This window comes from Mytilus trossulus, chromosome 6 (genome assembly GCF_036588685.1).
Source record: "Mytilus trossulus isolate FHL-02 chromosome 6, PNRI_Mtr1.1.1.hap1, whole genome shotgun sequence".
Classification (NCBI taxonomy): Eukaryota; Metazoa; Mollusca; class Bivalvia; order Mytilida; family Mytilidae; genus Mytilus; species Mytilus trossulus.
This window is the reverse complement of record NC_086378.1, coordinates 36,248,492-36,263,173: the sequence shown is the minus strand read 5'-3', so window position 1 is coordinate 36,263,173 and position 14,682 is coordinate 36,248,492. Positions and strand designations below refer to the sequence as shown.

The 14,682-nt window shown below is 30.8% G+C and overlaps 1 protein-coding gene across 6 annotated transcripts in view; it reads right to left on the bottom strand.

Moving 5' to 3' along the window:
• Nucleotides 1-4,182: 4,182 nt before the first annotated feature.
• The window catches only part of LOC134721247 (interferon regulatory factor 8-like), a 52,120-nt gene continuing 41,620 nt past the window's right edge, over nt 4,183-14,682 (bottom strand). For all 6 annotated transcript variants that reach the window (XM_063584076.1, XM_063584080.1, XM_063584078.1 and 3 more), the window contains exons 6-11: nt 13,158-13,265; nt 11,785-11,841; nt 10,831-10,961; nt 7,027-7,184; nt 6,311-6,566; nt 4,183-5,765 (exon numbers count right to left, since the gene is read on the bottom strand). In XM_063584076.1, the coding sequence (XP_063440146.1) occupies nt 5,652-5,765; nt 6,311-6,566; nt 7,027-7,184; nt 10,831-10,961; nt 11,785-11,841; nt 13,158-13,265 (824 nt within the window). In that variant the 3' untranslated portion in view covers nt 4,183-5,651. The remainder of the gene's footprint in view (nt 5,766-6,310; nt 6,567-7,026; nt 7,185-10,830; nt 10,962-11,784; nt 11,842-13,157; nt 13,266-14,682) is intronic.

Below are 14,682 nucleotides of genomic sequence, written 5' to 3'. Positions count from 1 at the left end.
TTACCGAACGCGATTTATTCCTGATTCCGGAATTTATGTATTTAGTTTGATGTTATATTTGTAATTCTCATCGGATTTTGTCAAATGTGTTGACTTCTTTTTTATTATATTCATGTGTCATGGTTAAGAAAATTGATCACCGCCTTCATCTATTAGATTTGATTTGGTCAACGTAACTTGTACGATGTTTTATGTTTACAGTTAGATTCAAAACAAACCGGACATAGCTATATAATATAGTTAATTGCTACCTCAGTTTGCTATTATTAAGTATTGCAATGTTCATTGTTATTAAATATAATATCAGTTTTTAGTTCAAATATAATCTTAAATTAATCCTCATTCTATCTTATTTTTGAGAAATAGTTTTAGTCATTCCAAGTGTGACGTCATTTTTTGAGTGCTGTTTAAGAATTTCAAATTTTACGTAATTTTGTGTGCCATTTCACCACTTCGTATGTGACGTCACTTTTTTTCTCTCACTTTTTGCGCTGAGGCCTTGACTAAGTCGGGTGTGTCTATTTTTTTTAGTTGATTTATGTAATTTATCTGGGTTTTCTTTTTTGTAATTAGTTTATACTTCAGTTTTATCAAGTATTCATTTATATTCATTTGATAAAAATTTACTGTTTGAAATAGCATAAATTGTTCTAAATAATAAAGATGTTCTTATTTCAAGCAGAAAACCCAAGCCGTGCTGCACAACTTTGTACTTGTTTGACTTTCAATTTTTTATATGTAGGTGTCACTGGTAAGTCTTGTGTGGACGAGGCGCGCTTCTGGCGTATTGAATTTTAAACCTGGTGCCTTTTTTTAGCTATTTTTCATGTGTCTCATTGACTAATATGTTCTCCTATTTATTTGTTGTCCTGTAATGTTATATTGTCATTTAAATGTTATATTTAACATTGACATTAAAGTGAGATGTTTTGCATGCCACAAAACCAGGTTCAATCCGCCATTTTTTCTTTAAAAAATGTCCTGTTCCAAGTCAGAAATATGGCCATTGTTATATGATAGTTCGTTTCTGTGTGTGTTACATTTTAACGTTGTGTTTCCGTTGTGTCGTTTGTTTTCTCTTATATTTGAGTGTGAATTCACATTACTATAAGACGTGTCACGGTACTTATATCTATCTCAAATTCATGTATTTGGTTTTGATGTCATATTTGTTATTCTCATCGAATTTTGTCTAATGCTTAGTCCGTTTCTGTGTGTATTACATTTTAATGTCGTGTCGTTGTTTTCCTCTTACATTTAATGCGTTTTCCCTCAGTTTTAGTTGTTATCCCGATTTAGTTTTTGTGTTCACCAATTTACGAGTTTTGAAAATTGTTGCCTTTATTTATGTATTGAACGAACGTTTTCTCATTGTAGTATTTTTTTTCACTGAATTATTCGTTGAAATAGCTTTGTTTACTACTTAAGGGGAAATAATTGTATAAAGTTCGAGATTGCATGTTAGTTACATAAGCGTGTCACTGTTTCTGTTATATGGCGTCTATCGTTGATGGAATCTATTTGTTGTTGTTATGCGGTGTGTCAACTATTATATTATTTATTTGTGAGTTTCTTCTGGTGAATGTTCAGCTCTGTAATTCTGTCATGTAGTGTTGTCATTTTAGCTATATTTCTTACAAAGTCAGGCTATTTTAGAAATATTTCAGTTGTTATCAAATAGATCGTTTCTATGTATGATGGCGCTTGTTTTTGTTGCACTTCCGTTTTCCTGTTGTTCCTTTGTTTTCTTCATGTACTTGTTGTGTTTTCCTCGGTTTTAGTTTATAACCCAAATTTGATTTCTCTCAATCTTTCTTGACTTAATAGCGGTTTACTACTGATGTCTTTATTTACTAAGGTTATATACTTGTTTCCGGTAAGATACGTTATCAACGAATTATATGTCATTGTTATTTGCATGAAATATATTTCATAAAGGCATTATCGGTAAATAGAATCTAAATTTCCCGAGAGTCCGGTCTACCCAGAAGCTATACACTTTGCTCGCTTTTTGTTTATTTATGATATAAATAACTCTGTACTACAAATATTTCCTTTTTTTTCTTCTCAAAAATAACTATAAACAGTGTTTGTTTTTTGTCTACTTCTGGCCAGTTTTTCATGTTTTCATTAATGACGAACTTTGGTGTTATCAAGAACTTTAAGTATGGAGTGTATTCGTATTTTACAACAATGGATCGGCTACTTTGCTGATTATAATAGGAAGGTCCTATCCGAGGTTACTATTCGCAATATAACCCGTTTTGGTTCTGCTATTTTTATTATTTTTATTATTTTATTTTTTAGTTTAAAGTATTCAGTAAGTAAAAATCATTTGTTTGTGTATTAAAGTTGTTTTAGGCTTTGCTGATACAAAATGTTTACCGAATTAGACGGATGCCACATTTAGAACAGGATCTGCATACCCGTCCGGCGCACCTGAGATCACCTCTAGTTTTTTTGGGGTTCGTGTTGTTTATTCTTTGATTTTCTATGTTGTGTCATGTGAACTATTGTCTGCCTGTTTGTCCTTTTAATTTTTAGCCATGGCGTTGTCAGTTTATTTTCGATTTATGAGTTTGGGTGTCCCTCTGGTTTAATCTTGGTACCTTTGATAACTATTTAGTCCCTCTTTTAAGTCAAGTATATAATAAAAGATTGTTAGAGAAACAGGACCGATGGGTCTTGCAAATCGACATGTCCGTATATATGTTGTAATCAATAAACCAATATTCCAGACAGTAACCAACGGCAATCACTGAATTAAAGAACTAAATAATGTGGCGGGGTTAAACATGTAAGTGAACTCTTAAACCTATTCTAATATATAGAGCTAGTATGACAGTGGTGATAAGATGTGTTTATAACACAACATATGAAGACATTCAGTTGGAAAGGGCTTTACTCTTGTAGTTGTTGTGTTTTCCTCTGTTTAAGATTGGCACACACAAATGTAGCATAACAATACCCCAAAACAAACAACCATCCTTAACAAATACAAAAAACCACAAGATTCTGATCTATAAAGTACTCGCAATATTATATAATAATAATGTAGAAAACCAATGTTGATCGTATCTGCTATTTCCTCTTGCATGACACAGCAGTTTTACTGTGTACACTGAACTACTTTCAGATTTCTTAGAACACTAACAGTGGTATATAAATGTGAAAACGGTTATAATGAATTGACCTTAAACTTTCTTACGGAAATGTTTATCTGCACAATCTTGATGAGTTCAATTATGTAATGTACTGCTTATGAAAAATCAATTCATTTCCTGGACGAATATAATTTTAACTAGTTATATTATTGTAAAAACACAAAAGCATATAACCAATTGTTCAAACCTTTAAATAGTCATAATACACGGTATTAGACCGTTCTTTTTTTCAGTAATAACTAAAAAAAATGTACGTTACCCTAGTAATAAGATTTAAACAGAAAAGAGTGATTTCATTGCAAGCATGGAAACTTTTGAGATACTTTTTGCAGACTAAGGAAGTCTAGAATAGGGGGTTTTGAATATGATTAGATTGAACCAATGAGAACAGAAGCCGTAAACAAATATTGTTGCATATAACAGAATAAACATTATACATCATGAATAAACAGTACAAATTTACAAATTATACAACACTGTGGGCAATTTGCATACACGAAAAGATTGATAGAAAAATATCAATTGGAAGATAAATGATAGATATCAACATTAATGAAGTTACCAAAGTTACCATGTGTTATTTGAATTTTTACATGGTCTTAGACCTCTGTCCAATGATTTATGGGTAGGATTAAGCGTTTGTTAATCATTCAACCCCGGTATTTTTAATGTGCTTTTCTAAATTCAAGAGCATCAAATTCAGTGGTTGTCGTTTGTTAATGTATATCATATTATATTTTTGTTAATAGATTTAAACAAAAATAATGCCATTAGTTTTCTCAATTGAATTGATTTACATTTGTCATATCAGAATCTTTTATAGTTACTATGCGATATTGGTTTTGTTCATTGATGAAGGCCGTCTGGTTACCAATAGTTGATAGCTTATAATTCATTTGCTCTTTGATGAATAGTTGTCTCATTGGCAATTAAATCACATCTTCTCATTTTCATATGATAAATTCATGTATCTTAACAATATAAACCTTTTGTTAAACCCAATCAAGTACACACTAAATTCTCCAATACTTTTATTGTTTTCATATCTGATATTTAACAAAACATATAAAACAATCTGAAATTTCTGAAATTCAGATCGGTTTTAGCATTTATGTATAAGTTTGATTACAAAGTAAGACATATTGACATGACTGTCAAGAAAAAAGTAAAACATTGACAGCATTGAAACAAATCGGAAGCAAACTCGTTAGTAGCAGCGGAAGTATAATTAGCAAACTTCGAACGGGATCAGCACAAAGTTAAAATTAATTTAAACATGACTTGCACATTTAACAAAAACAAAGGATCTGGACACGTATGTTTTTTGCAAAGACTTGCATTAAAATACAATCGTAAACACTGACAAACTTCGTTCCTGTACAGATTATGACTCTAGTATTTCTTTTTCATTTTTTTTTATCGTATTTTTTTCTGCCCTTTTGATTAAATGCATTATGAATTTATCCTTCAACATTACCCAAACAAAATTTAAACAAATGTAATTTTATAAAGCTCTTATATTGAAAGAATAAAAATCTATGAATATTATATAAATTGACATGTGCATCAAATTTATATACCAATCTTCAACCAATATACATATAATCATACACAAAATATTATTTATTAAAACGAAAGAATAAAAAAAAGTAAATAACTTAAATCACATAATTTAATATTCAATCACAACAAAAATAAACATACAAGCAAATAAAATATGATGTTAAATAAAATTCGACATACAAATAATGTTCTGTCAAGACTCATTCATTCCAAATATATATAAAAATAACTGGTCAAAGATATGTTGTTTTTTTTATACTGCATAGGTAATACAGATGACACGTTTCTGAATATCAACTTTATCAATTCATTATCCAACCAAATTGCAGTTATAATTTATAAGGAGCATCTGAAAATACTGTGTGCTATGGTAATTTAATGAAGTTTCTTTATCTCTGCCAGGTGGAATATTGAAAAATAAATACCATTTTTGAGCTTCTCAAAGTTTTAAGAACATAACAATAACATATTATAAGAACATGCCGTTAAAAAGATTTGTGGGTAATAACTATATTGGCAAATGAAATATATGTGATATAGACTTAATCTTCCAAGCCACATCACGATTCTTAGGTAAATAAAACACAACACATAAATAAAGGAAAGTTCAAAACTTAAAACATATAAGCATTTGAAGAAATAGAACATGAAGCATCAGCTAAAACCCTAAATGGTCATCCTTAATGTTCCAACTGTCTTTATTACATTTCAACTATCTTTATTTCTTAAAATTTGCAACTTTTATATGCAAAGGTACCTGGTATAGAATGCTACTGTATTTCTTTATCTAATATAAATTCACATAATCAAGTATGAAATTAGAATATGTACAATTATTAATCTACTGTACAAACATGATGACATTTTATCTGTTGTGTATTAATAAAAAAACATTTTTTTCTTCTGTTTTGTGATGCAAAAACTTTATGTATAACCATTTAATTGTTTCTCGGCTTCTTGTCTGTGCCGCAAAAATTGATCAATGTTATCTGATCTTGATATTTCAATATTTGGAGACAATGGACTGGTGCAGGTTACCTGTAAAATAGAAGAAAAAAAAGTTCCTTCTATTAGATAAGTATAACAAATCATTTTCATAATTTAGTTGTCTTTAAAAATGAATTTAGTATTGTATACGACTGTTATTGCTTATAAGGTAGATATTGATAACAATTCTCAAAAGAGTTATGAGGACAATGAATGATTTCGACTGACTAACTCTTCGACCGTTTTGTTTTGGCATGTCAGTGATTCAGTCAAACAAATAAAAGCCATACTACAACTCGTACATTCAATAGTTGTAAATAAATAAATATGTGTACAACAATAACAACAAGCCCATATTAAAAGAAGTTTCCCTTTTCTATTTTGAGAATCAGTGTCTTCAAATTTTAAAATGACAAAGTAAACTTGAGCTTAAATCAGGTGATCAAGTTTCCCTATCACCCACCTAAGGTTAAACGCTAGACAATTTTGTATATAAACCAAATAAAATAAAATGCATGGAATTGTAAGGATGTATTATAAGTTGAGTTAAGTCCCTTTCAACAAACACGTAACAAAAGAACTGTTGCATTTCATACCTTACACAGTTGCTGATAAGCCTGTTCCAGGTAGATTTTTGACCATATTAGATTATTTCTGAATTCAGTTTCCCCTCCACACCACTTTTGACCAAAGCTGATCATAACCTCTGCCGAAGGACGTGGTCCCTTATTATTTATATATCGATGTAAACTGGGCTCAAACCAATTAAAGTAGTCAAATATTATAGTTGGTTCATCCCTGTTCAATTTAACTGGCTCTGTGGAATTGTGTAGTTGAACAAATATGGTGCACCTAAAACATATAATATAAAGAATAAAAGAATTTAATATTCTTTCACGAAACTAACATAACAGAGGAGAACTACGGCACAACAGAAACACAACTTTAAATTGTAACATGCACAGAAACTAATTATAATATAAAAACAGCCATAATTATACATATATATATATATAGCTATAACACTAGATTGCTATCTCTTCTCTAGGCTGTTGAAATCATTAACTGTTAGCCTATATACTGGCTTGATTATGCGAATATTCTATCATGAAATATGCGGTGTTAAAATTGAAAGCAAGTTCTTCTACAGAATCATCTCTAGTTCTCTTCATCCATATTTTATTTCGAATCTTTATTGTTGGATTTCGGTTTGAAATTCACGTATGGTGATCAACATACGGCATAATATAAAAAAAAGTTTCTAATCATTATTAAGAAAGAGTTGAAATAAAATTCTTCCTTTAGTTTTTACCTGCATTTTCGAGTAGCAATGATCTGGCCATGCTGAACCCGAATGATTATCCCACGATCGAGGTAGTTCAGTAGTGTTAGTGTCATTTCTTCTTGCTTTTTGTTTTCCAAAAAACACAACGGAAAATGTACTTGGTCAACATCATTTGGACCATATATCTGTGAAAAAATTATATTATTTACTATATTATTGATAAAAGGTAAAATAACAGAATTAACGACCGCCGAGGAAAGTTCATAATCAAAAGCTTAAACACATCAAACGAATGGATAGATAGATTGAAAAAAAGATAGCTTTTAATTTTTACTTCATTATATATCGATTTATATTTAAACTTTTTGGAAAATAAAGAACAAATAGTGTTTTTTTGGTGTTTTTTTTTAATACAAAATGGATAAATTTATAGAAGATAAATTCATCATAGATACCAGGAATGAAATTTTATATTCTGTCATACACAAATCTTCTGGATAATTATCAATTATAATGCAAAGTTAAAATTTTGTTGTTGTTTTTTTTGGTCTTTTTTCCCTGAAATCCAAAGAATAAAATACAAATTTTCGTAAAACTTTAAAATAATGTTTGTTGTTATTTCTGCACAAATATAGAGATATACAACCATACATTTCAGTGAATGAAAATTGAAGCTAGCACTTGACAACATAGCCAGATTGCGAGATAAAAACATGACTATTTTAGATATTCAGGGAAACATGATTCTTCAGGATTTGCCTAACATGTGAAGCAAGAAAGTAAATATATAATCCAAAAATCTATTTACCTGTTTAAATTTCTGATAGATTATTGAATTTTAAATTAAATCTAAATATCTTTGAGACAAACAGTAATTTTGTTGAATTTGCCGTGTTTTAATATTTTATGTAATCTATAGCCATATAACTGCTGTTACTATATACGTATATTTGTATATGGCTTTTAAAAATAAAGGAATAAAAGTCGTTTACTATACAGATATATGGCGTTTTAATTTTGTTTGTTCTTAAAATATGTATTTCAACGGTTCTGGCAGTTGTATTTGTTCGAGCGCCACTGACGAATCGCATTTTGACAAATCACTCCTCTGGCGTATCATGTATCATTGTTCAAATGAACATTACATTCTCTCATCTATTCATACATTGGCTTTATATTATTAACTGTTGGGTATCAAGTCTATATAAATACACAATAACTTTTATTTTCAGAACGTTTACCATTCGATAAATTGTTTATTATGAGACGACTGTTTTTGGTAGCGCTTGGATATTGGATGGAAAAGAATAAAAAGGCATTCATATGCGTTATAATTCAACAAATGTGAATTTCTATAATACTAAAATTACGAGGTCCAATTTGTCAGCCGACATCACGTTAAAACGACGAATCAAAGAATTCGACTTTATATATAACTAATATAGTACAAAGGTGTAGATTAAAAATTACGCCACTCCAGGCCCTTTGGTTTCCACGTAATTAATAATGCCAATAATTAAGAAGTTCCGGATCGAATCCGATACCGATACCAATAGTATATTCACCTGTTACCGATTACCTTATCTGTACGTTCCGCATCTTACATGCGCACCACTAAACGGTGTATTCAGGATTAATATGCTATATACACGGGTCATAATCACAGGGTTGTTACTACTAAATTGTCAAATTTTAATCAGTAAGACCATTTAAGATAAAAATACGAATACTAAAAATCTGGACTAAAAATAAGGCGTATAGGTACAGTTTTCAATTTGTTAGCCGGCATGACGTAAAACAGCGAATCAAAGAATTCAACTTTATTTAGAACTATTATAGGACAATGCTGTTGATTAAAAAATACTCCATTCCAGGACCTTTCGTTTTTCCAATAATTATATTACCAATAATTGATAAGTTCCAGTTCGACGGGTTCAAACAGAAAGATTTAAAAGCAGAGAAAACTGTGTATTGTATAATCGGTATGACTTTATCAGATGACAATACTAATACTAAAATAAGGCTTGCGCACAGTTTTATGCTTTAATTCGGTCACCGACCCGCGATACCACGGGTGTGTTCTAGTATAGATATAAGAAAATGTGGTATGATTGTCAATGAGACAACTCTCCATAGTAGTCACAATTAGTAAAAGTAAACCGTTAAAGGTCAACGTACGATCTTCAACACAAAATCTTGGTTCACACCGAACAGCAAGCTATAAAGGGCCTTCCAAAAAAAAAAAGTAGTGTTAATCCACTAAATAACGACATAATCTTTAAAAACGAGAAACGAGAAACAATTATGAACCACATCATAAAACGACAAATACTGAACACAGGATTCTTGACTTAGGACAGATACACACAAATGCAACGGGTTAAACGTTTAATAGTTACCAACCTTCACCCCTATCGGAAACGCATGTGTAACATCACAACAAAGAAAGACACATGTTTATTAATTTAGCCATTCTTAACTCCCTCTAAGATACACCGACTGTTTAAGGGGATTCATAATCATACATTGATCATCAGATCAAAATTTATCCATTTAGAAACGTTTATGATGATTCCATATCTTTCCTTGGAATGATTTAACGATGTTCAAATTGCAACACGGTTGTTGCTGTAATACCAGTGGAGTATAAATAGTAAAAAACTCATCAAAGATACCAAACTTGAAGGCTTATAATTTTGTACGCGAGACGCGCGGTATGTCTTTAAAAGATACATCAGTGACGATCGAATAAAAAAATTTAAGGACAAATAAAGTAGAAAGTTGAAAGGTCAGCGGGACTACAAAGATTTTGGCAATACATTCAAGGACATAATTTCATTGAAGTAAGAAACTCCATTGAACCTGTGTTCATATAGGCCTTACAACAACAGATTGATACACTGGGAGTTACAAGAAAACATCTGTTTACCACTTAAAGATCATCAAAAAGGAAGTTTTTTTTTTTAAAAAGAAATCACTTTTCTCTGGGCATTTACTTTTTTTTCAAATTAAAGAGGACTTGACAATTGGCTTTTATTGTCAAAAGGTTAAGGAAAACATACTTTACATAATTTTCAAACGCCGTAACGGAAATTAAACACTTGAAGGTTAATTTTAATTCATAAGAGTTTATACAGAAATTTGTGATAAACTGACAGCAGTGCTTTACGTTATAAAAACAACTTTCTCACGCAAAAATACTAACCACCCACACTTTGCCAACAATCGTACTTAAATCTAAACAGCGTATCTTTAATTATTATTTTTAGAAAAGTCTGATCACGGAAATTACATCTAAAAAAAGTTGGTTTTCTACTCCTATTTATGTTAATTTGTTAACAGAAACCAGTGGGTTATTAATTTGACATCAATTACAAAACAGTATCTGAATACTAATTTTCATTTCTTTTTCTTTTACAAGGACACTGTTATAATCAGCCTTATGTCATACAAAGATGCCAGGACATATCTTAAAGTATAAAATAAAGAAGATGTGGTATGATTGCCAATGAGACAACTGTCCACAAGAGACCAAAATGACACAGACATTAACAACTATAGGCCAATTTGAAATATTTTTTCTTTAATAATATATAATGGTTGCATTTTCTCATAAAATCATATCATTCAAATGAAACGTACGCAAACTGGATCTGTCAACCATCACGTCTACTACTGTACAAAAATTCGGTAAAGACTAGCACGCATAACAAAAATAAAATCTTTGTGGATAGAAAGAATGACGGACATAGGGATAAAGATTGGTAAAAGTATACTCGTATAAACATAATTAAATTATCGAGAAAAATAACACATGACTATAAAGACTACCTCATTTTGTAGGTGAACATTTAGTTCCATATCGGAAGGTCCATAATAAAGTCGACATCCTCTAGAGTTATGAACAGTATGACTGCCAAGATCAACATGTCTGTACCCAAGTTTGAACACCATTGTGGGATCTGAAGAAAACAAGTATGCAATTAATACAACCTGAATTGCTAACTTTAATTTATTGAAGATTGTTACGGCATAAAGCTTAACAGAACAAAATAAAAAAAACCAATTTGAATTTTAATGTATAGATATAGACAATATATCGGCATAATGATTGACTCTGTAAAAAATAAAATAACAAAAATACCAAACTGCGAAGAAAATTCAAAACGGAAAGTTCATAATAAAATAGTAAAATCAAAAGCTCAAAGACATTAAACAAATGGGTAACATCAGTCATATTCCTGACTTGGTACGGGCATTTAATGCGAAAGCATTTTAAGATCATTTCGTACATAGTTTTATTTATTATTACGGTACAACAAACGGAAAGTGTGAAGGTAAAAAGGAACATTGACGAAGACGATTTGTTCAGTTAATATATGCATCTTATGTTTGGCTATTTACCTTTGGTATTTTCGACATATAGACAAAGATTTTGGTACTTATACATCTCCGGATTTCAAATGTCTGGTTTTCAGCGTTCCTGATGAAGGTAGATCCAGAAAAGAGCTTCGGACGTAAGAAATTATAAAACGTGTTGCTTTCAATTTTTTATATTTATTTACGTCTTTGTTTAATACAGAGCTTCAAGAAATCTTTGTGCACATTTTAGAAGAGTATAATATTTGCTTATTGGGAGGCAAACTTATTTCGCAAATATGTTGATTGATAGAGAACAATGCCATTTTAAAAGTATAGAATTTTCATCAAATTCCCGTCTTTTTATAAAAACAATTTTGTATTATTTCATTCAAGATGTCTTTGAAAGTCTTTCATATTTCTTACCGACTTCTCTGTCCTGTAATGAATTATTTCCTTGGGCGGTGTTGATGGCATCAATTCCTTAAAAAAGAAACAGATATCGTTTGAACAGAAGAATATTTGTTCAAACATTCACAGGTGGAGTAGTAATATAATCAACAAAATCATTTTTATTTTTGTTTGTTTTCTTAGTTTGTCACTATAATACCAGTATTTGATATCTTGCTTTGCTTGAAATTTGATTTAATGTTAACTATCAATATGTAAGTTTGCGGTATGAATTCAAGTCGATATAATATCATATTTGTATTAGAGTCTGATGTTTTGAATGATTTGATATTAAGAGGTCATTTCATGCAGGTTAGGTTTCACAAAATCTGTACTATAATTGACGATATTGTAGCTAAGGAGTTCAGTTACACATAGAAAATACCGCAAGTAAATTGAAACTACATTATCTGTATCGTAATTTAAAAAAGTGATCCGATCTTGACCTAACTTGATATAACAGATATAACAGATTCACGCGTGTATATATCTAGTTGCTACAACATTGTGTCAAATTTCTGACCATAAAACAGATTATAAAGGCTTACAGAGATCTCGATAATTCGTTGCTTTTCATAGTTTAAGTATAACTTAACAGATACAAATCATTGTACATGTTTCTTGACAAACAAAAATAAATAAAACCAAACCACCAAAAACTTCGAGAAAATTGCGGTATAATCGCAACGTGTACATCTGACATGCCAAGGCATAGAGAGTGTTCAATTTCAATAGTATTCTTTATAGTATTCGACAACGTTTCAAATGAACGGAAATGGGGTATGTGTCAAAGAGAAAATAGCCCGACCAAAAGCAAGACAATAGCCCAATATATGGATATTTTATTATGCAATAATTGTTTCTTAGACGCGTTAATATGCTTAACAATTTTGTTTCGAACGCTTTTTATTATATAGATTTGAAAAAAACCCCAGAGTGATACCATAGTACACGAATGCGCCACTCGCACTATCATTTAATAATTTTCTATATTCAGTGAACTGCTCAATTAGGTTCATACATTTTAATTAGGTATACCAATTAGAAAATCATATCATAGGGAACATGTTTACTAAGTCTTAAGTAGATTAGACTTCAACTTCATCAAACACTACCTTGACCAAAAACTTTAACCTACAGCGGGACAGACGGACGAACAAACGGATGGACGAACGGACGCACAGACCGCAAGATATAATACCTCTAATTGGGGCATACAAATACTTGTTTATAGGGTTTGACATAGTATGCTTTATTTCTATTGAATTGAGTTGTTGCACCGTATTATATAAATAGTTTGGTCAAATGATAAATTGTCTAATAACTTTTATAAAAAAATTATAACATACCATCAGCGGGCTTGACAAGTCCATTTGATATTGGTTGCATTCGAAGATCTCTTAAATCTGATGGAAGATTGCCTGATGGTATTATATTTTCATCTATATCAATTTCACCTGAAAAACAAGTAATAAGTTTTAAAACAAAATCATCTAATTGAATAAACCCTCATTTCTTATTCAATAAATACAAGTGATCGATACACAGTCAATACAAATCAAAACCATATACATATGAATACGTTGCCTCTTTCCACTATATACTTTTAAAATACGTTGCCTATTTCCATTATATACTATGTGTAAAGTCACAACACCATTTACCCATGATGCTTTATATACTTTCCAAAGTCTAATTATTTAAAATATTGTTTTATCCTCTACAAAATATTTTGTTACTTTCTGAAAATGAAGCAAAAAACTGGTCGATGCCACTGCTGGTGGACGTTTCGTCCCCGAGGGTATCAACAGCCCAGTAGTAAGCACTTCGGTGTTGACATGAATATCAATTATATGGTCATTTTTATAAATTTTCTGTTCACAAAACCTTGAATTTTTCGAAAAACTAAGGATTTTCTTACCCCAGGAGTAGATTACCTAAGCCGTATCTGGCACAACTTTTTGGAATTTTGGATCTTCAATGCTCTTCAACTTTGTATTAATTTGGCTTTTTAACTTTTTTGATCTGAGCGTAACTGATGAGTCTTATGTAGACGAAACGCGCGTCTGGCGTATAAAATTGTAATCCTGGTACTTTTGATAACTATCATAACTTTGTTGCGTACGAATAGCTTGTCTGGATTAAATTACATTTGTAACGCTGAAATCTTGAACTTTGAAAGTTCTTGTATACATAAATACGCAATTCATGAAAGAGACAAGACGAAAAAACGCACATAAAAGAATAGCCAAATGAACATCAGGGTCGACTTTGTCTACGGGAGTCGGAAGACTAGTTTCTTAATATTTTCTAAATTCCCCGACGGAGAATAAATAATAGGTATATCATGAATCATTGTCAGTACCGAATCACGATATATCAATCTAATTATACAACCAGGGACCAGCAGTCAACCAACGGTGATATCGATACAGTGCTGAACCATCAGGGACTAGAGTTTAACCAAACGGCGAGATCGATCCGATGATGTACCATCTGGAACTAGCAGTCAACCAACAGCGGTATCGATTGTCAGTCGTGTTAAGTACACGTATATCTATGAAATGATTTAAGCACTGGATAACTTTGTTGTGATTCTAGCATTTATAATACATTTACATTTTCTTTAAAAAATCATATCTGTATTATTTTTGTTAATGTCCAAATCTTGTGAGCGTGTGATGAAAATTGAAATGAATGAAAGCAGTTCAGACTCTACAAATCAGGTTAATATGGATGCATAATCAGGGGAAAATGAATTTGATTACGGTAAAAACTGTTTAAATGTTTGACAAAAAAGTTTAATTGCTCACTGGGTTGTTGAAAATGAATTTACTTGGAATTCCGTTAATACACATTTATATATGTGCTCTA